At 50.0% G+C, this 24,697-nt stretch overlaps 1 protein-coding gene across 2 annotated transcripts in view; it reads right to left on the bottom strand.

Moving 5' to 3' along the window:
- Nucleotides 1-24,697, bottom strand: part of CHEK2 (checkpoint kinase 2) — a 131,503-nt gene that overhangs the window by 52,960 nt on the left and 53,846 nt on the right. The window contains exon 5 of one of the 2 annotated variants that reach the window (XM_040416536.1): nucleotides 23,558-23,648. In XM_040416536.1, the coding sequence (XP_040272470.1) occupies nucleotides 23,558-23,648 (91 nt within the window). Of the gene's footprint in view, nucleotides 1-5,709; nucleotides 5,846-23,557; nucleotides 23,649-24,697 lie in introns of those variants that run through there. The other variant, XM_040416535.1, reaches the window with a different exon arrangement.

Raw genomic sequence — 24,697 nt, 5'->3', positions numbered from 1 at the left:
GGAAGAACCGTCCCGGCGGAAGATCGGAAAATTCGATCCTGTATCCGGAGGAGACTACCTCCAGAACCCAAGCGTCTTCTATACTTGCTTGCCAGACGTCCTGAAAGGCGAGCAGACGCCCTCCCACCTTGACAGAGTCATGCGGAAGGAGGTTTAGTGGACTGGGGGCGAGCAGGTTTGGGCTTGGCATGCCAGGAGGGCTTGGCCTTAAAGGAAGGCCTGGATGCCTTCTTGTCAGATCGGGCAGGGGGGGCCCGAAAGGACTGCGCCCGGGAGGACGACCCAGGAAAGCGACGGCGGCGAGGCTGATTCTGAGGAAGAAGAGAGCTCTTACCGCCAGTGGCCTCCGAGATGAGCTCCTCCAAACGCTTCCCAAAGAGCTTCCCACCGAGAAAGGGAAATCAGAGCCTTCTTGGAGGCGGAATCTGCCGCCCAAGAACGAAGCCAGATGGTGCGGCGAATGGCCACAGAGTTAGCGGCCGCATCGGCGGGCCGATTCCATAGAGGCATCGCAAAGAAATTTGGACGCCTGGTAAATTTGAGAGGCAAGCACTGCCAGTTCCCCTTGATCAGAGTCTGGGGGTAAGGCGCGAACAAGCTGCTTTGCCCAGATAGCGCAGGCCTTAGCCACCCAGGAGGCAGCAAACGCAGGGCGGATGGCGGCACCCGCTGCGATGAAAACAGACTTGGCCAAAGAGTTTGTCAGCGGGATCCGACAAGGAAGCCGCGTCAGCCAGGGGAAGGGTAGTAGCCTTCGCCAGGCGAGCAACCTGAGGGTCTACCTGAGGAGGAACCGTCCAGGTATTGACAGATTCCTCAGAAAAGGGATAGGGGACGTCAGAGGCCTTGGTAAGATGAAGGCGCCGATCAGGATGACGCCACTCCTTAGCCAGAAGCGCGTCCAGATCCTCATGATTCGGGAAGACCACAGTGGAACGTCTAGCCCGTCGGAAGGACACCGACTCCAGGGAGGAGGAGGAGGGAACGTCCTGCACATGGAGCGCGTCACGGACGGCTTTGATGAGGTCCTGAATGGCCGCAGACATCGCCGAGCACCGCTCTGATTCAGAATCAGAAGCGGAGGAGTCCCCAGGAACGGCGGAAGCGGCTAAAGAAGAAATTTCGCCCGACTCAGACCTAACCGGGGAGTGATCCGGGGTAGCTGAGGAAGAATGGGACCCGGCCGAGGCTGTGCGAGGTCGCTTGCTGGACCTCGTACCAGAGCGGGAACGGACATCCCCGGCTGGGGGGTCCCTGCCCGAGGCGGCCGCAATCTGAGCGGGCAAGCGGTCCAAGGAGCAGCCCATTCCGGAAGGACCGACAAAGAGGGGGCCGCAGGGGCGGACTGGGTGGGCCTGGGAGGAAGGCACTGCACGCAGAGAGAGGAAGACTGACCACATGGGAACTTCCTATTACACACGGAACAGGCGTAATGAGTGGAAATGGCGGCAGGGGGAGTGGGGGCCCGACCAGAAGAAGACATGAGGGCGGATGGAGGAGCCTGCAAAGCAAAAAAAGAGTCAGCCAGAGGCTGCCTACCAGACCCAAGGTGCTGTGTCCCACAGAAGCACGTCCAGAGAGCCGAGTCGCAGGAGAAGCTGTAAGATGCGACAGCTGCAGGCAGGACAGGAGCCGGTAGTAGAGGAAGACACACCCCCCCCAGCAGCCCGCGCTGGTGCTGGATAGGTAAGAAAAAACGTGCCTCCCAGGGCTCCACCCACAGAGGGGAGGGAGAGGAGAAAAGCCCGGGAAGGCAGAAGGCGGAGACGGAGCTCCGCCCCACGTGACCTGCGGCCTAGGCTGAAGAAAAGCCGGGGGCTCGAGTAGAAAAAAGCTGCCGGAAAAGGACGCCCGCGATCGCGGTAGCGCCCGGAAGGCCAGGTAGGAGCAGGAGAAAACCAGTTAGTACGGGAAGGAGCCGATAGAACAGAACCGGCCGTCTTAAAGGGCCAGGCCCTAGAAACAAGGGTGCCCCAAAAAGAAGTTTTCCCCACGCAAAAAAGATGCCCAGGCAAGCGTGCAGTGCCCCCTAAGTTGGAGGAACACCTCTGCTAAACTAAAAAGGGGGCCAGGACACAAGGAGACACAGGGTGGTGGGGGGAGGGGGAGTACAGGATACTGCCATACTCACCTTCCGACGTTTTCAGGCGCAGCAATGACCACCCCCTCGGCGGACTCAACACGGGAGCCGTGGGTCCGCCGGAATTCCACTGCGGAAGCAGATAAGTGGGGACTGGGTGGCTGCCGGGTACCTGAGTACGCGCCCGCAGGGGGGCAACTAAAGTGGAACACGATGGAGCCACCCCTGCATCAGGAAGAAACCTGTAGAAAAAAAAAAAAAAGAACAAAATAAAAAATAAAATTAGCAGGATGACCTGCAAAACAGGTCATGTCTGCCTCCTACGGACGCGTCATATAGAAGAAACCGCAGCACTCTCCTGTCTTCAATTCAGTGGAATTTATTTCACCAGCAAAAAAAATGCGACGTTTCGACCGTAAAGGTCTTTCTCAAGCAACACTAGAACTAGACTGGTGTATCTCGGCTCTTGCAGAGGGGTATGGCCCACCTGGGCGGAGCCAACACTTTTTTGTTTCTAGTATCAGCCTCCTAGTGGCAGCTGGGCATATACCCATGGTGCTGTGTCCCCCAATGCCATGCACGAGAAAAAACTATACTTCAGCCTATACTTTTTTTTTGCTGGACTTTGCAGGATGGAAAAACGTGGTACACTAAGCATTTTTTTTGCAATGGAACTCCATAGTGACGGATGCCCCAGTACGGCATCTATCTGAGGCGTCCGTTAATGTATACGTTTTTTGTGTACATTGAACATATGACAAAAACTCACCCTTATGTACCCGATCCAGCACTTTCGTTATTTTCGTTGTTCTGCTCCATTAGATGAGCAGAACAGAAATAAATAGCAGTGATGTGAACGGGGCTTAAGAGGTGGGTATTTATGAAGGGGAACTGCAACCACCATCATTCCTTCAGAGCTGCAGACATGAATGTGAGCTGGATCCTGGCTACATGTGTTAATGCGGTGGTCATGGCGTGTGCTGCACTGGGTGTTTCTTTGCTCGGTGACTGGTGTATGTGAGTAATGCACAGGGCAGTAAGAACTAGAGGGACTGCCCCATCAAGAAGACCCTTGTCTGTGTGCGCAGGACCCTTCTGTGTGACAGGAGAGTTGGTGTAACCAGTTCGGGCAGCGTGAATTTTTACCATTGACTCAGTGGGATGATGGATACGTTTGCATAGCGTCTGTGCATGGAGCCTCTGGCCGAGCAGAGAAGCCCTGGACTTGGGAAGTGACTGCTCCAGGCTGAAGACTCTTCTACTATATTTGCCCATTATTTAGAGAGATGTAGTATCATGGAGAATGAGGAAGAGAATCTGCTCTGTGGGGGTTGTAGTCCTGTCGTCCTGCGCAACCACAGATCTGCCAGAGCCTCTCCTCCTGTCTCCCTGCCTCGAGAAAACTGCCCACATCTCCACTGCTAGGTGTGACTACGATTATCGGGTCCAGGCATAGCGCAGTGTCAACTGCACTGAACCTCCAGGTAAATCCAGAACTAATGGAATTTGGTTTCCAGGGGGTTATTAATAGAAATCCCGCGCTCTGCGTCTTGTCACAAAACTTACTGGTTCAGGTTGTAGGGGAAGAAAAGTAAAAGTGGCTTTATGACTGTGCTGTCATACTAGTCATCGCTCCCTGGCTGTAGTCTTCAGCTCATCCGCCACCATGCTTCTAGGGGTCCTTGCGCAGCGCGCCCGGCACTGCTTGCTTCCTTCGCCCCCAGGAGCCAGCCCCTCCTCCTTCCAGCTTCCCCTGCTGCAGGGCGCTGTATCGCTCTGGTGCCCGCCCGAACCAACCAATAGCAAAGCTCCTTGCTGTAAGGAGCCTTGTTATTGGTTATTGCAGGCACAGGCAGCATCGCTGCGCTGCCTGTGCCGTTCACAGCGCGCCCTATGCTGATGAAAAGCAGGGAAAAGTCTAAGGCGTATTGGTACGCCTTAGACTTTTTCCAGGGAGTAAAATGGCCTGAACAGGCGTCTATGCCGCTTGTAAAGGCATTATTGCGACCTTTGCTCACAACGTGGCATTTTTTTTTTAGCTGAATGTAATGGCTTTCTTCTGGCCACTCCGCCATAAAGCCCAACTCTATGAAGCGCACGGCTTACTGTCGTCCTATGTACAGATTCTCCAGTCTCTGCTGTGGAACTCTGCAGCTCCTCCAGGGTTACCTTAGGTCTCTGTGCTGCCTCTCTGATTAATGCCCTCCTTGCCCTGTCCGTGAGTTTTGGTGGGCGGCCGCCTCTTGACAAGTTTGCTGTTGTGCCAGGTTCTTTCCATTTGGTTATGATAGATTTGATGGTGCTCCTGGGGATCATCAAACATTTGCATATTTTTTATAACCTAAGCCTGACTTGTACTTCTCAACAACATTGTCCCTTACTTGTTTGGAGAATTCCTTGGCCTTCATGGCAGCGTTTGGTTAGTGATGCCTCTTGCTTAGGTGTTGCAGCCTCTGGGGCCTTTCAAAAAAGGTGTCTATATGTAATGACAGATCATGTGACACTTAGATTGCACACAGGTGACATCATTTCACTAATAATGTGACTTCTGAAGGTAATTGGTTGCACCAGAACTTTTTATGGGCTTCCTAACAAAGGGGGTGAATACATACGCACATGCCAATTTTCTGTTTTCAATTTCTAAACAATAGTTTGATTTATATATTTTCATCACTTCACCAACTTACACTATTGTGTTCTGATCCATCACATAAAATTCAGATTAACAAAACATTGAACTTAAGGCTGTAATGCAACACGAAAAAAAGTCAAGTGGGGTAAATACTTTTGCAAGGCACTGTATGCATGTCATAGTAAGCATGTAAACCAATTACATTATAAATATTTCAGGAGCAATTCACAGCGGCGGTGTGGATAATAGGAGACATGACACTGTGCCAGATCCATTGTATTATAGATACAAAAGGTTACTGGCAGACTTACAAAATGGTTCCTCTGGGTTTTCTTCATGTTCAAGTCAAAAGTAGTGATCTTCTCAACTAAGAATTGCAATAGAAGCATTGGCAATGGCATTATGGCCAGTCATAATTATTAGTCTGTCATTATCAATTACCCCCGACACTCATTAAATTTGCGTTCAGGGTTCTGCATTTTATACTTGACAAGTGCAGAAACTGTTCTGACTGTCAGAAACAAGAACATGATAGCTCATAAGGGTGAACACAGATTAAGATGGGATTGATCGTGCAAAAAATACTGACATTTGTTGTCACTTATAGATTGTGCTGCCATCTTGTGGTACGATGGGACATAACCTAGATAAAATAAGGCTTTAAATCAAAGTTTCTTAAATATCCATGCACTACAGTTGAACTACATGCAGAACGTGCTTACGATGTGTTGATTAAGACATCTGCAGCTACAGGGAGACAGTTTTAAGCTGTCAAAGACAGTTTACCTCCACCCCAGCCTTCCTGACTCAATAAGCACCTTGTCTATGGATCAGGAAGTGGCCACGACCCTTCCTGCTACTCTCCCTCTGATCACATGATCACCAGGTAACTGCATGAGCTACTGGGACTTAGTAGACCCAGATCTAGTGAATTCTCTTTACCTGGTTACATGGTCAAACAAGATATTATATTAGTACCAATATAAGAGTGCAGTACCTTTATTTGTTTTTAATGAAATTGCAATTTCAGCATTATTTGTTAAAGGTAATCTCCTCCCACATCCAAGTAACTCTTGATTTAAAAATGTTCCATTGCCACTCAGATCCTCTATATAAGCAACACGAGACGGACCAGATCCAGCTTCCTAAGGTGACAAAAATAAATAAAAAAAATCAATCAAAATACCAGGATTTTACTACTGATGGCTCACATCGGGATAGCTTTGGCACTATACAATGTATGATGCTGGTTAGTTCCAGCTCCAAAGCGACCAAAAACAGATGATCGGAGGTGGTGTAGGGTGCCTGCTGATCAGGTATTTATAGGCTAACCTGAGGATAAGCCATCAATAGTAAAATATTGGAAACCAGGGAATCTGTCATGTAATTTTTACCAATATAACAAACAGCACTACCCTTCAGAAAATTGCACTTTGTGTTTTTTATTGCCTATCCAGTTAAAGCACTTATTCTGCTGAAAAACGCCTCCCAAGGGCCAAGCTGGGCGGGGTTTGCGGTTTCAAGTGCCCAAAGCAAAGCACACCCAGCTGGGCTTTCACCATATTAGTGAAAGTGACGTGACGGACTCCCTTTAAGTAACAATTGTTCTTCTGATGTAACTAAGGGCTCATGCACACGGCCGTTGCTCGGGAGATGCGGTGCGGAACAGGGGCACGGATCAGAAGCCCACGAAAGCACTATGGAGTGCTTCCGTTGGTTTTCTGTCAGTGCCTCCGCACTGCAAAAAAGCAGTGCAGCATGCACTACTTTTTTGCGGTGCGGACTATCGGATGCAGATCGTGGACCCCATTCAAGCGAATGGGTCCGCGATCAGCATGAAGCGGCCCCAAAGTCAGAGCCCGTGCATTTGGGACTGCAATTTGTGGTCCATAGCACAAGCCCGGCCAGCACACGGTCGTGTGCATGAGCCCCAACTCTGCACACAGGATTACAATTAGCTATAAATCAATACATAAAGAGGATATCCCACATAATTCTATTTTGGGCCACTAAATCTAAAAGATGATATATTTAAAATCCAGAGGGAAAAAAAACAAAAAAAACAGCAGTCCGATTTGAAATTGTTTGGGAGCAGCACCTATAGAAGCAAACAACGAGAGTTTGTGAGCGTTCGCGTGTTTAATAGTGTCTGTCTGTATTAAGTGTGTGATTTTAGATTAAGCGACTTGAGATTCAGGGACTTTAGGAAGGGACTATAGTAAATTATTTGCTTTTCATTGCACTGTATTATTGTAGCTCTCTTTTCTTGCGTAATACCCATTAATATGTGTTCCAATATTGACAGCGCAGTTCAGTGCACATCTTGACAAATGTATGCAGTCCTGGAACAGCCGTTTGAGGGTGAATATCTTTGTTCAAAATGTGAGCAAATTGCCCGTTTGGAATCGCACATTGAGTATCTAAACAAGCGAGTTTCAACACTGAGAAGCGTGGCCAATTTGGAAAAGAGTTTACTGCTCACGGGGCAGGCACTCTATGAGCTAGATGTGGGGGAGGGTGGTAGTATAGAGGCCCAGGAAAGTGAGGTAGCTAGCTGGGTAAGGGTGCATTCACACGACCGTATAAATGGATCCGCATACATTTCGCGATTTTGTGGAACGGGTGCGGACTAAATTCATTTCAATGGGGCCACAAAAGATGCGGACAGCAAAAAAGATGCGGCCCAGCAAAAAATATGGAGCATGTCCTATTCTTGTCCGCGGTTGCGGACAAGAATAGGCATTCTCTATATAGTGCCGGCCATGTCACGGCCAGTATCAGTGTTTTGCGGATCCGCAATTTGTGGACAGCAAAACACTTACAGTCGTGTGAATGCACCCTAACAGTTAGAAAGCTGGGTAGAGGGAAGAGTGCCAGGGAGGCTGCCCCTGATCCGACATACTCCAACAAGTTTACAAGGTTGTCCGATGAGGGGGATGTCAGTTCAGAGAGAGCACTGCTGCAGCTGGACATTTCCTCTGCCAGTCAGGGGAATGTCAGCTTCAGTAAGTAGGGGACCAGGACAGCAGGGCAGGTAGTGGGAGACTCCATTATTAGGGGCACAGATAGGGCGATCTGTCGCAAAGATCGGGATCATTGGTTGTCTTCCTGGCACTCTAGTTCGACATATCGCGGATTGGGTTGATAGATTACTGGGAGGGGCTGGAGAAGATCCAGCGGTCATGGTCCACATTAGAACCAATGACAAAGTTATAGATAGGTGGAGCGTCCTTAAAGGGATTCTGTCACCTCTTTTTACCCTATAGAGATGCGGACATGCACGGCTAGATCGCTGCTAGCATGTCCGCAATATACCTGACAAACACAGAATCCCTTTAAACTGATTTGAGGGACTTCGGTCATAAGCTCAGGGCAAGGACCCCAAAAGATAGTATTTTCTGAAATACTACCTGTACCACAAGCCACACCAGCAGCCTCCTTGCTTCAAGTCAAGCTAAGCCTGCCCCTTACCCGTCCTCCCTTCACTGTGATTGACATCCTGCTGTGAGGCTGGGATTGTGCAAGTTTCGCACATGTGCGGTGCGCTCCTTGTCACTGCGCGATCGTCTCCAGCACCCGCACTCAACAGGCCACTCGCCTCTCTCTGCGTATGCGTCGGGCTTTTCCACAGCGCGCATGCGCAGAGAGAGGAAAACGGCCTGTTGAGTGCGGGTGCCGGAGACAGGATTGCACAGTGACAAGGAGCACACCGGCCATGTGCGAGATTTGCACAATCCCAGCAGGATGCCAATCACAGTGAAGGGAGGACGGGTAAGGGGCGGGCTTAGCTCGACTTGAAGCAAGGAGGCCGCTGGTGTGGCTTGTGGTACAGGTAGTATTTCAGAAAATACTATCTTTTGGGGTCCTTGCCCTGAGCTTATGACCGAAGTCCCTCAAATCAGTTTAAAGGGATTCTGTGTTTGTCAGGTATATTGCGGACATGCTAGCAGCGATCTAGCCGTGCATGTCCGCATCTCTATAGGGTAAAAAGAGGTGACAGAATCCCTTTAAGGACGCTCCACCTATCTATAACTTTGTCATTGGTTCTAATGTGGACCATGACCGCTGGATCTTCTCCAGCCCCTCCCAGTAATCTATCAACCCAATCCGCGATATGTCGAACTAGAGTGCCAGGAAGACAACCAATGATCCCGATCTTTGCGACAGATCGCCCTATCTGTGCCCCTAATAATGGAGTCTCCCACTACCTGCCCTGCTGTCCTGGTCCCCTACTTACTGAAGCTGACATTCCCCTGACTGGCAGAGGAAATGTCCAGCTGCAGCAGTGCTCTCTCTGAACTGACATCCCCCTCATCGGACAACCTTGTAAACTTGTTGAGTATGTCGGATCAGGGGCAGCCTCCTGGCACTCTTCCCTCTACCCAGCTTTCAACTGTTAGGGTGCATTCACACGACTGTAAGTGTTTTGCTGTCCACAAATTGCGGATCCGCAAAACACTGATACTGGCCGTGACATGGCCGGCACTATATAGAGAATGCCTATTCTTGTCCGCAACCGCGGACAAGAATAGGACATGCTCCATATTTTTTGCTGGGCCGCATCTTTTTTGCTGTCCGCATCTTTTGTGGCCCCATTGAAATGAATTTAGTCCGCACCCGTTCCACAAAATCGCGAAATGTATGCGGATCCATTTATACGGTCGTGTGAATGCACCCTTACCCAGCTAGCTACCTCACTTTCCTGGGCCTCTATACTACCACCCTCCCCACATCTAGCTCATAGAGTGCCTGCCCCGTGAGCAGTAAACTCTTTTCCAAATTGGCCACGCTTCCAGTGTTGAAACTCGCTTGTTTAGATACTCAATGTGCGATTCCAAACGGGCAATTTGCTCACATTTTGAACAAAGATATTCACCTCAAACGGCTGTTCCAGGACTGCATACATTTGTCAAGATGTGCACTGAACTGCGCTGTCAATATTGGAACACATATTAATGGGTATTACGCAAGAAAAGAGAACAATAATACAGTGCAATGAAAAGCAAATAATTTACTATAGTCCCTTCCTAAAGTCCCTGAATCTCAAGTCGCTTAATCTAAAATCACACACTTAATACAGACAGACACTATTAAACACGCGAACGCTCACAAACTCTCGTTGTTTGCTTCTATAGGTGCTGCTCCCAAACAATTTCAAATCGACTGCTGTTTTTTTTTTTTTTTTTCCCTCTGGATTTTAAATATATCATCTTTTAGATTAGTGGCCCAAAATAGAATTATGTGGGATATCCTCTTTATGTATTGATTTTAGCTAATTGTAATCCTGTGTGCAGAGTTGGGGCTCATGCACACGACCGTGTGCTGGCCGGGCTTGTGCTATGGACCACAAATTGCAGTCCCAAATGCACGGGCTCTGACTTTGGGGCCGCTTCATGCTGATCGCGGACCCATTCGCTTGAATGGGGTCCACGATCTGCATCCGATAGTCCGCACCGCAAAAAAGTAGTGCATGCTGCACTGCTTTTTTGCAGTGCGGAGGCACTGACAGAAAACCAACGGAAGCACTCCATAGTGCTTTCGTGGGCTTCTGATCCGTGCCCCTGTTCCGCACCGCATCTCCCGAGCAACGGCCGTGTGCATGAGCCCTTATTTACATCAGAAGAACAATTGTTACTTAAAGGGAGTCCGTCACGTCACTTTCACTAATATGGTGAAAGCCCAGCTGGGTGTGCTTTGCTTTGGGCACTTGAAACCGCAAACCCCGCCCAGCTTGGCCCTTGGGAGGCGTTTTTCAGCAGAATAAGTGCTTTAACTGGATAGGCAATAAAAAACACAAAGTGCAATTTTCTGAAGGGTAGCTGTTTGTTATATTGGTAAAAATTACATGACAGATTCCCTGGTTTCCAATATTTTACTATTGATGGCTTATCCTCAGGTTAGCCTATAAATACCTGATCAGCAGGCACCCTACACCACCTCCGATCATCTGTTTTTGGTCGCTTTGGAGCTGGAACTAACCAGCATCATACCATTGTATAGTGCCAAAGCTATCCCGATGTGAGCCATCAGTAGTAAAATCCTGGTATTTTGATTGATTTTTTTTATTTATTTTTGTCACCTTAGGAAGCTGGATCTGGTCCGTCTCGTGTTGCTTATATAGAGGATCTGAGTGGCAATGGAACATTTTTAAATCAAGAGTTACTTGGATGTGGGAGGAGATTACCTTTAACAAATAATGCTGAAATTGCAATTTCATTAAAAACAAATAAAGGTACTGCACTCTTATATTGGTACTAATATAATATCTTGTTTGACCATGTAACCAGGTAAAGAGAATTCACTAGATCTGGGTCTACTAAGTCCCAGTAGCTCATGCAGTTACCTGGTGATCATGTGATCAGAGGGAGAGTAGCAGGAAGGGTCGTGGCCACTTCCTGATCCATAGACAAGGTGCTTATTGAGTCAGGAAGGCTGGGGTGGAGGTAAACTGTCTTTGACAGCTTAAAACTGTCTCCCTGTAGCTGCAGATGTCTTAATCAACACATCGTAAGCACGTTCTGCATGTAGTTCAACTGTAGTGCATGGATATTTAAGAAACTTTGATTTAAAGCCTTATTTTATCTAGGTTATGTCCCATCGTACCACAAGATGGCAGCACAATCTATAAGTGACAACAAATGTCAGTATTTTTTGCACGATCAATCCCATCTTAATCTGTGTTCACCCTTATGAGCTATCATGTTCTTGTTTCTGACAGTCAGAACAGTTTTCTGCACTTGTCAAGTATAAAATGCAGAACCCTGAACGCAAATTTAATGAGTGTCGGGGGTAATTGATAATGACAGACTAATAATTATGACTGGCCATAATGCCATTGCCAATGCTTCTATTGCAATTCTTAGTTGAGAAGATCACTACTTTTGACTTGAACATGAAGAAAACCCAGAGGAACCATTTTGTAAGTCTGCCAGTAACCTTTGTATCTATAATACAATGGATCTGGCACAGTGTCATGTCTCCTATTATCCACACCGCCGCTGTGAATTGCTCCTGAAATATTTATAATGTAATTGGTTTACATGCTTACTATGACATGCATACAGTGCCTTGCAAAAGTATTTACCCCACTTGACTTTTTTCGTGTTGCATTACAGCCTTAAGTTCAATGTTTTGTTAATCTGAATTTTATGTGATGATCAGAACACAATAGTGTAAGTTGGTGAAGTGATGAAAATATATAAATCAAACTATTGTTTAGAAATTGAAAACAGAAAATTGGCATGTGCGTATGTATTCACCCCCTTTGTTAGGAAGCCCATAAAAAGTTCTGGTGCAACCAATTACCTTCAGAAGTCACATTATTAGTGAAATGATGTCACCTGTGTGCAATCTAAGTGTCACATGATCTGTCATTACATATAGACACCTTTTTTGAAAGGCCCCAGAGGCTGCAACACCTAAGCAAGAGGCATCACTAACCAAACGCTGCCATGAAGGCCAAGGAATTCTCCAAACAAGTAAGGGACAATGTTGTTGAGAAGTACAAGTCAGGCTTAGGTTATAAAAAATATGCAAATGTTTGATGATCCCCAGGAGCACCATCAAATCTATCATAACCAAATGGAAAGAACCTGGCACAACAGCAAACTTGTCAAGAGGCGGCCGCCCACCAAAACTCACGGACAGGGCAAGGAGGGCATTAATCAGAGAGGCAGCACAGAGACCTAAGGTAACCCTGGAGGAGCTGCAGAGTTCCACAGCAGAGACTGGAGAATCTGTACATAGGACGACAGTAAGCCGTGCGCTTCATAGAGTTGGGCTTTATGGCGGAGTGGCCAGAAGAAAGCCATTACATTCAGCTAAAAAAAAAAGCCACGTGTGAGCAAAGGTCGCAATAATGCCTTTACAAGCGGCATAGACGCCTGTTCAGGCCATTTACTCCCTGGAAAAAGTCTAAGGCGTACCAATACGCCTTAGACTTTTCCCTGCTTTTCATCAGCATAGGGCGCGCTGTGAACGGCACAGGCAGCGCAGCGATGCTGCCTGTGCCTGCAATAACCAATAACAAGGCTCCTTACAGCAAGGAGCTTTGCTATTGGTTGGTTCGGGCGGGCACCAGAGCGATACAGCGCCCTGCACAGGGGAAGCTGGAAGGAGGAGGGGCTGGCTCCTGGGGGCGAAGGAAGCAAGCAGTGCCGGCGCGCTGCGCAAGGACCCCTAGAAGCATGGTGGCGGATGAGCTGAAGACTACAGCCAGGGAGCGATGACTAGTATGACAGCACAGTCATAAAGCCACTTTACTTTTCTTCCCCTACAACCTGAACCAGTAAGTTTTGTGACAAGACGCAGAGCGCGGGATTTCTATTAATAACCCCCTGGAAACCAAATTCCATTAGTTCTGGATTTACCTGGAGGTCAGTGCAGTTGACACTGCGCTATGCCTGGACCCGATAATCGTAGTCACACCTAGCAGTGGAGATGTGGGCAGTTTTCTCGAGGCAGGGAGACAGGAGGAGAGGCTCTGGCAGATCTGTGGTTGCGCAGGACGACAGGACTACAACCCCCACAGAGCAGATTCTCTTCCTCATTCTCCATGATACTACATCTCTCTAAATAATGGGCAAATATAGTAGAAGAGTCTTCAGCCTGGAGCAGTCACTTCCCAAGTCCAGGGCTTCTCTGCTCGGCCAGAGGCTCCATGCACAGACGCTATGCAAACGTATCCATCATCCCACTGAGTCAATGGTAAAAAATTCACGCTGCCCGAACTGGTTACACCAACTCTCCTGTCACACAGAAGGGTCCTGCGCACACAGACAAGGGTCTTCTTGATGGGGCAGTCCCTCTAGTTCTTACTGCCCTGTGCATTACTCACATACACCATCACCGAGCAAAGAAACACCCAGTGCAGCACACGCCATGACCACCGCATTAACACATGTAGCCAGGATCCAGCTCACATTCATGTCTGCAGCTCTGAAGGAATGATGGTGGTTGCAGTTCCCCTTCATAAATACCCACCTCTTAAGCCCCGTTCACATCACTGCTATTTATTTCTGTTCTGCTCATCTAATGGAGCAGAACAACGAAAATAACGAAAGTGCTGGATCGGGTACATAAGGGTGAGTTTTTGTCATATGTTCAATGTACACAAAAAACGTATACATTAACGGACGCCTCAGATAGATGCCGTACTGGGGATCCGTCACTATGGAGTTCCATTGCAAAAAAAATGCTTAGTGTACCACGTTTTTTCCATCCTGCAAAGTCCAGCAAAAAAAAAGTATAGGCTGAAGTATAGTTTTTTCTCGTGCATGGCATTGGGGGACACAGCACCATGGGTATAGGCCCAGCTGCCACTAGGAGGCTGATACTAGAAACAAAAAAGTGTTGGCTCCGCCCAGGTGGGCCATACCCCTCTGCAAGAGCCGAGATACACCATCTAGTTCTAGTGTTGCTTGAGAAAGACCTTTACGGTCGAAACGTCGCATTTTTTTTGCTGGTGAAATAAATTCCACTGAATTGAAGACAGGAGAGTGCTGCGGTTTCTTCTATATGACGCGTCCGTAGGAGGCAGACATGACCTGTTTTGCAGGTCATCCTGCTAATTTTATTTTTTATTTGTTCTTTTTTTTTTTTCTACAGGTTTCTTCCTGATGCAGGGGTGGCTCCATCGTGTTCCACTTTAGTTGCCCCCCTGCGGGCGCGTACTCAGGTACCCGGCAGCCACCCAGTCCCCACTTATCTGCTTCCGCAGTGGAATTCCGCGGACCCACGGCTCCCGTGTTGAGTCCGCCGAGGGGGTGGTCATTGCTGCGCCTGAAAACGTCGGAAGGTGAGTATGGCAGTATCCTGTACTCCCCCTCCCCCCACCACCCTGTGTCTCCTTGTGTCCTGGCCCCCTTTTTAGTTTAGCAGAGGTGTTCCTCCAACTTAGGGGGCACTGCACGCTTGCCTGGGCATCTTTTTTGCGTGGGGAAAACTTCTTTTTGGGGCACCCTTGTTTCTAGGGCCTGGCCCTTTAAGACGGCCGGTTCTGTTCTATCGGCTCCTTCCCGTACTAACTGGTTTCTCCTGCTCCTACCTGGCCTTCCGGGCGCTACCGCGATCGCGGGCGTCCTTTTCCGGCAGCTTTTTTCTACTCGAGCCCCCGGCTTTTCTTCAGCCTAGGCCGCAGGTCACGTGGGGCGGAGCTCCGTCTCCGCCTTCTGCCTTCCCGGGCTTTTCTCCTCTCCCTCCCCTCTGTGGGTGGAGCCCTGGGAGGCACGTTTTTTCTTACCTATCCAGCACCAGCGCGGCTGCTGGGGGGTGTGTCTTCCTCTACTACCGGCTCCTGTCCTGCCAGCTGTCGCATCTTACAGCTTCTCTGCGACTCGGCTCTCTGGACGTGCTTCTGTGGGACACAGCACCTTGGGTCTGGTAGGCAGCCTCTGGCTGACTCTTTTTTGCTTTGCAGGCTCCTCCATCCGCCCTCATGTCTTCTTCTGGTCGGGCCCCCACTCCCCCTGCCGCCATTTCCACTCATTACGCCTGTTCCGTGTGTAATAGGAAGTTCCCATGTGGTCAGTCTTCCTCTCTCTGCGTGCAGTGCCTTCCTCCCAGGCCCACCCAGTCCGCCCCTGCGGCCCCCTCTTTGTCGGTCCTTCCGGAATGGGCTGCTCCTTGGACCGCTTGCCCCGCTCAGATTGCGGCCGCCTCGGGCAGGGACCCCCCGCCGGGGATTCCGTTCCCGCTCTGGTACGAGGGTCCAGCAAGCGACCTCGCACAGCCTCGGCCGGGTCCCATTCTTCCTCAGCTACCCCGGATCACTCCCCGGTTAGGTCTGAGTCGGGCGAAATTTCTTCTTAGGCCGCTTCCGCCGTTCCTGGGGACTCCTCCGCTTCTGATTCTGAATCAGAGCGGTGCTCGCGATGTCTGCGGCCATTCAGGACCTCATCAAAGCCGTCCGTGACGCGCGTCCATGTGCAGGGACGTTCCTCCTCCTCCTCCCTGGAGTCGTGTCCTTCCGACGGCTAGACGTTCCACTGTGGTCTTCCCGAATCATGAGGATCTGACGCGCTTTCTGGCTAAGGAGTGGCGTCATCCTGATCGGCGCCTTCATTCTTACCAAGGCCTCTGACGTCCCCTATCCCTTTTCTGAGGAATCTGTCAATACCTGGACGGGTTCCTCCTCAGGTAGACCCTCAGGTTGCTCGCCTGGCGAAGGCTTACTACCCTTCCCCTGGCTGACGCGGCTTCCTTTCGGATCCCGCTGACAAACTCTTTGGACAAGTCTGTTTTCATCGCAGCGGGTGCCGCCATCCGCCCTGCGTTTGCTGCCTCCTGGGTGGCTAAGGCCTGCGCTATCTGGGCAAAGCAGCTTGTTCGCGCCTTACCCCCAGACTCTGATCAAGGGGAACTGGCAGTGCTTGCCTCTCAAATTTACCAGGCGTCCAAATTTTCTTTGCGATGCCTCTAGGAATCGGCCCGCCGATGGCGGCCGCTAACTCTGTGGCCATTCGCCGCACCATCGGGCTTCGTTCTTGGCGGCAGATTCCGCCTCCAGAAGGCTCTGATTTCCCCTTTCTCGGTGGGAAGCTCTTTGGGAAGCGTTTGGAGACTCATCTCGGAGGCCACTGGCGGTAAGAGCTCTCTTCTTCCTCAGAATCAGCCTCGCCGCCGTAGCTTTCCAGGGTCGTCCTCCCGGGCGCAGTCCTTTCGGGCCCCCCCCCCGCCCGATCTGACAAGAAGGCATCCAGGCCTTCCTTTAAGGCCAAGCCCTCCTGGCATGCCAAGCCCAAACCTGCTCGCCCCCAGTCCACTAAACCTCCTTCCGCATGACTCTGTCAAGGTGGGAGGGCGTCTGCTCGCCTTTCAGGATGTCTGGCAAGCAAGTGTAGAAGACGCTTGGGTTCTGGAGGTAGTCTCCTCCGGATACAGGATCGAATTTTCCGATCTTCCGCCGGAACGGTTCTTCCTCGCCCCTCCCCCTCCAGGGCAGAAGATTTTTTTCAGGCCATTCGTTCCCTTCGCTCTCTAGGGGTCATCGTTCCGGTTCCAGAATCAGAACGCTTTCGGGGGTTCTATTCGAATCTGTTCACGGTTCCCAAAAAGGACGGTTCGCTCCGTCCTATCCTGGACCTGAAGGCGCTGAATCATTTTGTCCGGGTCCGTCACTTTCGTATGGAATCCCTCCGGTCGGTGATCGCCTCCTTGGAATCAGACGAGTTCCTATCGTCCATCGACATTCAGGACGCCTACCTCCACGTCCCCATTGCCCTCTCCCACCAAAGGTTCCTTCGCTTCGCGGTAGGTTCTCTTCATTTCCAATTCGTAGCCCTGCCCTTCGGCCTGGCCTCTGCTCCGAGGGTCTTCACCAAGGTGTTGGCGCCTCTCATGGCCCTTCTACGTGCCAGGGGGGTCGCTTTGGTACCTTACCTGGACGACCTTCTGATTCGGGCCCCGTCGTCGGAGGACAACCTGTCCAGCCTGAACATCACCCTCTCAGCTCTTGCTCAGTTCGGGTGGCTCGTCAACCACTCCAAGTCCTCCCTCGTCCCATGCCAGAGGATGCCCTTCCTGGGCATGATTTTCGTCACTCGCCTCGGGCGGGTGTTTCTCCCCCCAGAGAAGATTGCCTCCCTTCAGGCGGGGGTGACGCTTCTCCGCGGCCCGTCCACCTTGACTGTCAGGACGTGTATGCGCGTCCTGGGGAGGATGGTGGCTTCCTTCGAAGCCATTCCCTATTCCCAATTCCACTCCCGGGACCTTCAGTTGTTTCTCCTATCCAGGTGGGACAAGTCCCAGGCAGGTTTCGATCGCCTGGTTCGTCTCCCTCTCCAGCTTCGCCAGGACCTCTCCTGGTGGCTGCTTCCTCGGACGGTGTCCCTGGGCCGTTCCTTTCTTCCCCCCAGTTGGCGGGTGATCACGACGGACGCCAGCCTCTCGGGTTGGGAGCGGTCCTCGGCTCTCTCACAGTCCAGGGTCTTTGGTCTGCTCAGGAGTCCTCCCTGCAGATAAATGTGCTCGAGCTCAGGGCAATTTTCCTGGCACTGTCTCACTGGACCCCACGTCTTCACGGTCTCCTCCGGGTTCAAACAGACAATTCCACCGCCGTGGCTTATCTGAACCACCAAGGGGGCACCAGGAGCGTGATGGCCTTGCAGGAAGCCTCCCATATCCTGCGCTGGGCGGAGACCCACGTTCCCGTCCTCTCCGCGGTACACATTCCCGGGGTCGACAATTGGGCGGCAGACTTCCTCAGTCGTCAGCTAGTCGACCCGGGCGAATGGTCTCTACACCCAGAGGTGTTCCACCAACTTTGTCACTGATGGGGAACTCCGGACGTGGATCTTTTCGCGTCACGTCTCAACCACAGGATCCCGCGCTATGTCGCGCGGACCAGAGACCCTCAGGCTTTCGCGGTAGACGCCCTAGTTCTGCCTTGGTCTCAGTTCAACCTTCTGTACCTGATTCCCCCATTCCCCTCCTGCCCCGAGTGCTCAAGCGTCTCAAGGCAGCCCGGGTGTCGGCAATCCTGGTGGCTCCGGATTGGCCCCGCAGGGCGTGGTACGCAGATCTAGTGTTTCTGCTCGCCGACGTCCCGTGGCGACTTCCTCTGCGCCACGATCTCCTTTCTCAGGGCCCTCTGTACCACCCGAATTTACCTCAGCTTCGTTTGACGGCGTGGCCGTTGAGACCGCCGTCTTGAAGTCCCGTGGCCTCTCGGATTCTGTCATTCAGACGATGCTTCACGCTCGCAAACCCCAGTCAGCCCGTATTTACTACCGGACTTGGAGAGCGTATTTTGCCTGGTGCGAGTCTGGGCGTTTCCGCCCTTTCCATTTCTCCGTCCCTAACGTTCTGCCTTCCTTCAGGCCGGTTTTGAGAAGGGTCTTCGCCTGGCTTCTCTCAGAGGACAGATTTCGGCCCTCTCAGTCCTTTTCCAACGTCCCGTGGCCTCGCGGGCTCAGGTTAGGACTTTTCTACAGGGTGTCGCTCGCCGAGCCCCTCCCTTTCGTTTTCCAGTGGAGCCGTGGGACCTGAATCTCGTCCTTGACGCCCTTCAGTCTTCTCCCTTCGAGCCTTTGGCAGAAATATCTCTGTCGTTTGTCTCGTTCAAGGTGGCCTTCTTAGTGGCAGTCACCTCCATCCGCCGGGTTTCCGAACTGGCGGCGCTTTCTTGCCGTTCGCCTTTCCTGGTTTTCCATCAGGACAAGGTGGTGTTGCGTCCCGTTCCCTCTTTTCTTCCAAAGGTGGTTTCCTCGTTTCATATCAATGAAGAGATCGTCCTTCCCTCTTTCTGCCCTAATCCTTCTCACCCTAGGGAGAAATCCCTCCATTGCCTTGATGTTGTTCGGGCCCTTCGCCTGTACCTTCGCCTCACGGAACCCTTCCGTCGTTCGGATTCCCTTTTCGTGGTCCCGGCGGGTCCTCGTAGGGGTTTGCCTGCCCCAAGGCCACCATCTCTCGCTAGGTTCGGCTGTCAAGGAGGCCTATATCGCAAAGGGCCGTGCTCCCCCTTCCAGGTTGACCGCTCATTCGACTAGGGCAGTTGGGGCTTCCTGGGCGGTGCGTCATCAGGCATCTGCTTCCCAGGTCTGCCGGGCCGCCACCTGGGCGTCAGTTCACACTTTCTCTAAGTTTTACCACATTTATTCTCTGGCTTCTGCTGACGCTAGCCTGGGGCGCAAGGTTCTGCAAGCAGCTGTGCTTTAGATTGGCGACATGGCGTTCTTCTTCCCTCCCTCAGGGACTGCTTTGGGACGTCCCATGGTGCTGTGTCCCCCAATGCCATGCAAGAGAAAAATGGATTTTTTTGTACTCACCGTAAAATCCTTTTCTCGTAGTAGGCATTGGGGGACACAGATCCCGCCCATTTTCTTATTGAGTTTCTTCTTGTTGTGGTCACGGCGATTTGTGGTCGTTGGGTTCCCCAGTTGAAGACTTGTTGGCGTTCAGTTTCTGTTTGTTCAGGTGTGTGGCGTTCCTACTGCTTTTGTACCGACTGGTGTATCTCGGCTCTTGCAGAGGGGTATAGCCCACCTGGGCGGAGCCAACACTTTTTTGTTTCTAGTATCAGCCTCCTAGTGGCAGCTGGGCATATACCCATGGTGCTGTGTCCCCCAATGCCTACTACGAGAAAAGGATTTTACGGTGAGTACAAAAAATCAATTTTTTTTTTTTACACAGTGGAACTCTATGGTGACTGATGCCACAGTATGGCATCTGGTAACATATATAATCTGCAACAGAGGCTCCAAACACAGATGTAGGCAAGTGAAGGCCTACGTATTATGTATTTGAATTACCGCAACTTTCATACTCATCCTCGGGTAAAAATACTCCTCAAAAATGGTCAGAGGAGTATTTTTACTCTTCCGGAAAAAATGTAGTGCGACCTCTGGTTGTGAGTTTGCGAAAAGGCATGTGGGAGACTCCCAAAATGTATAGAGGAAGGTGCTCTGGTCTGATGAGACTAAAATTGAACTTTTCGGCCATCAAAGAAAACGCTATGTCTGGCGGAAACCCAACACAACACATCACCCAAAGAAAACCATCCCCACAGTGAGACATGGTGGTGGCAGCATCATGCTGTGGGGATGTTTTTCAGCAGCCGGGACTGGGAAACTGGTCAGAGTTGAGGGAGAGATGGTGCTAAATACAGGGATATTCTTGAGCAAAACCTGTACCACTCTGTGCGTGATTTGAGGCTAGGACGGAGGACTACAACCCCTGTTCCAGCAGGACAATGACCCAAACACACTGCTAAAGCAACACTTGAGTGGTTTAAGCGGAAACATGTAAATGTGCTGGCTGGCATGGCTAAGGCCTCTTTCACACTTGCGTTGTTGGGATCCGGCGTGCACTTCCGTTGCCGGAGGTGCCCGCCGGATCCGGAAAAACGCAAGTGTACTGAAAGCATTTGAAGACGGAGCCGTCTTAAATGCTTTGTGTTACTATGGCACCCAGGACGCTATTAAAGTCCTGGTTGCCATAGTAGGAGCGGGGGAGCGGTATACTTACAGTCCGTGCGGCTCCCGGGGCGCTCCAGAATGACGTCAGAGCGCCCCATGCGCATGGATGACGTGATCCATGTGATCACATGATCCATGCGCTTGGGGCACCCTGACGTCACTCTGGAGCGCCCGGGGAGCCGCACGGACGGTAAGTATGCTGCTCCCCGCTACACTTTACCATGGCTGCCAGGACTTTAGCGTCCCGGCAGCCATGGTAACCACTCTGAAAAAGCTAAATGTCGGGTCCGGCAATGCGCCGAAGCGACGTTTAGCTTAAGGCCGGATCAATGCCTTTCAATGGGCATTAATTCCGGATCCGGCCTTGCGGCAAGTCTTCAGGATTTTTGGCCGGAGCAAAAAGCGCAGCATGCTGTGGTATTTTCTCCGGCCAAAAAACTTTCCTTTCCGGAACTGAAGACATCCTGATGCATCCTGAACGGATTTCTCTCCATTCAGAATGCATTAGGATAAAACTGATCAGGATTCTTCCGGCATAGAGCCCCGACGACGGAACTCTATGCCGGAAGAAAAGAACGCAGGTGTGAAAGAGCCTTTAGTCAAAGCCCAGATCTCAATCCAATAGAAAATCTGTGGTCAGACGTAAAGATTGCTGTTCACAAGCGCAAACCATCCAACTTGAAGGAGCTGGATCACTTTTGCAAGGAGGAATGGGCAAAAATCCCAGTGGTAAGATGTGTCAAGCTCATAGAGACTTATCCAAAGCGTCTTGGAGCTGTGATTGCCGCAAAAGGTGGCTCTACAAAGTATTGACTTTAGGGGGGGGGGGGTGAATAGTTATGCACATTGACTTTTTCTGTTATTTTGTCCTATTTGTTTGCTTCACAATAAAAAATCATCTTCAAAGTTGTGGGCATGTTCTGTAAATTAAATGATGCAAATCCTCAAACAATCCATGTTAATTCCAGGTTGTGAGGCACCAAAACACGGAAAAAGTGAAGGGGGTGAATACTTTTGCAAGGCACTGTAATTATTGGGATTTCTTTTCAGTTTTTGTATTTACAGATCTGTTAGCAGATGATCAGTCCGTTTTTCCAGCAGAGTTCAGAAACAAATATATCATGTCAAAGACCATTGGAAGGTGGGTAAATAATGAGGCAGCCTTCCTCTGCAGTATGGCAATTTATAACGCTTAGGCTTGTATTAGACCAGCAGATATCTTGCAGATAACGGTTATACAATTGAGGTGTAAGCAGGTATAAGGGGGCACACTCAGAAGGGAAACACAATGGTAGATAGAAATGTAGTACTTTAATACTATAAAAACACACCCCTAAAAATAATATAAAACATACATAAAAGCGCACATATACAGTGTTGGTTACGTTGTATACACACTCCTGCACAATAATGAAAATAGAATGGACACGTGCTATATAGCATGCATAATCTCTGAGACTATAGATCAATGTCCCAATCCAATCAATCGTGAGGCAACGTGCCGACAATGTCCCAATCAGAGTCCTAGTTCCGTTTAGTATGAATTGTGCTGGTCTAGCAATGGCACTATGGCCAAATCCAGATGGAGCAGTAATTATGATGCAACACAGTGCCAGTGTCCGGTAATGTGAAAATTCAATGGTGGATATCAATTACTATAACTGGCTTCACAATGGGACTGCTAGTGTTGTTACTTACAGTCTCTTCATGCGACTTGTGATGCTCAAGTACGAGCCCGGTCTTACCCCTCTTCACTGCCTGACCGCAGCGCTGTTCCCAGGTAGCCGTACACTCGCAGCGTCCCACGTAGTGTACTCAGCCGTGCGTGGCGTCCCACGTGACCTGGTTGTCTAGGGTACCGGATGGACGCTCAGCTGACGTCACTAATGAGCGACTAATTCCAATTCTTTGATGAAAGCAGATCTTATACGCTTTTTTCCTTTGGTATCGGGCTTCCTTTTTCTTTTTATGAATCCACACTCACTCTGTAATTTCAGACGCGTTTCAGGGTCTTACGCCCCTTCCTCAGTGGCCACTGAGGAAGGGGCGTAAGACCCTGAAACGCGTCTGAAATTACAGAGTGAGTGTGGATTCATAAAAAGAAATAGAAAAAGGAAGCCCGATACCAAAGGAAAAAAGCGTATAAGATCTGCTTTCATCAAAGAATTGGAATTAGTCGCTCATTAGTGACGTCAGCTGAGCGTCCATCCGGTACCCTAGACAACCAGGTCACGTGGGACGCCACGCACGGCTGAGTACACTACGTGGGACGCTGCGAGTGTACGGCTATCTGGGAACAGCGCTGCGGTCAGGCAGTGAAGAGGGGTAAGACCAGGCTCGTACTTGAGCATCACGAGTCGCATGAAGAGACTAAGTAACAACACTAGCAGTCCCATTGTGAAGCCAGTTATAGTAATTGATATCCACCATTGAATTTTCACATTACCAGACACTGGCACTGTGTTGCATCATAATTACTGCTCCATCTGGATTTGGCCATAGTGCCATTCACAATTCATACTAAACGGAACTAGGACTCTGTTTGGGACATTGTCGGCACGTTGCCTCACGATTGATTGGATTGGGACATTGCCGCTACATTGATCTATAGTCTCAGAGATTATGCATGCAATATAGCACGTGTCCATTCTATTTTCATTATTGTGCAGGAGTGTGTATACAACGTAACCAACACTGTATATGTGCGCTTTTATGTATGTTTTATATTATTTTTAGGGGTGTGTTTTTATAGTATTAAAGTACTACATTTCTATCTACCATTGTGTTTCCCTTCTGAGTGTGCCCCCTTATACCTGCTTACACCTCTATTGTATAACCGTTATCTGCAAGATATCTGCTGGTCTAATACAAGCCTAAGCGTTATAAATTGCCATACTGCAGAGGAAGGCTGCCTCATTATTTACCCACCTTCCAATGGTCTTTGACATGATATATTTGTTTCTGAACTCTGCTGGAAAAACGGACTGATCATCTGCTAACAGATCTGTAAATACAAAAACTGAAAAGAAATCCCAATAATTACAGTGCCTTGCAAAAGTATTCACCCCCTTCACTTTTTCCGTGTTTTGGTGCCTCACAACCTGGAATTAACATGGATTGTTTGAGGATTTGCATCATTTAATTTACAGAACATGCCCACAACTTTGAAGATGATTTTTTATTGTGAAGCAAACAAATAGGACAAAATAACAGAAAAAGTCAATGTGCATAACTATTCACCCCCCCCCCCCCTAAAGTCAATACTTTGTAGAGCCACCTTTTGCGGCAATCACAGCTCCAAGACGCTTTGGATAAGTCTCTATGAGCTTGACACATCTTACCACTGGGATTTTTGCCCATTCCTCCTTGCAAAAGTGATCCAGCTCCTTCAAGTTGGATGGTTTGCGCTTGTGAACAGCAATCTTTACGTCTGACCACAGATTTTCTATTGGATTGAGATCTGGGCTTTGACTAAAGGCTCTTTCACACCTGCGTTCTTTTCTTCCGGCATAGAGTTCCGTCGTCGGGGCTCTATGCCGGAAGAATCCTGATCAGTTTTATCCTAATGCATTCTGAATGGAGAGAAATCCGTTCAGGATGCATCAGGATGTCTTCAGTTCCGGAAAGGAAAGTTTTTTGGCCGGAGAAAATACCACAGCATGCTGCGCTTTTTGCTCCGGCCAAAAATCCTGAAGACTTGCCGCAAGGCCGGATCCGGAATTAATGCCCATTGAAAGGCATTGATCCGGATCCGGCCTTAAGCTAAACGTCGCTTCGGCGCATTGCCGGACCCGACATTTAGCTTTTTCAGAGTGGTTACCATGGCTGCCGGGACGCTAAAGTCCTGGCAGCCATGGTAAAGTGTAGCGGGGAGCAGCATACTTACCGTCCGTGCGGCTCCCCGGGCGCTCCAGAGTGACGTCAGGGTGCCCCAAGCGCATGGATCATGTGATCACATGGATCACGTCATCCATGCGCATGGGGCGCTCTGACGTCATTCTGGAGCGCCCCGGGAGCCGCACGGACTGTAAGTATACCGCTCCCCCGCTCCTACTATGGCAACCAGGA

Source organism: Bufo bufo, chromosome 2, assembly GCF_905171765.1.
Source record: "Bufo bufo chromosome 2, aBufBuf1.1, whole genome shotgun sequence".
NCBI classification, from domain to species: Eukaryota; Metazoa; Chordata; class Amphibia; order Anura; family Bufonidae; genus Bufo; species Bufo bufo.
The sequence above is the reverse complement of the archived record's forward strand: the minus strand, read 5'-3'. Positions and strand labels throughout refer to the sequence as shown.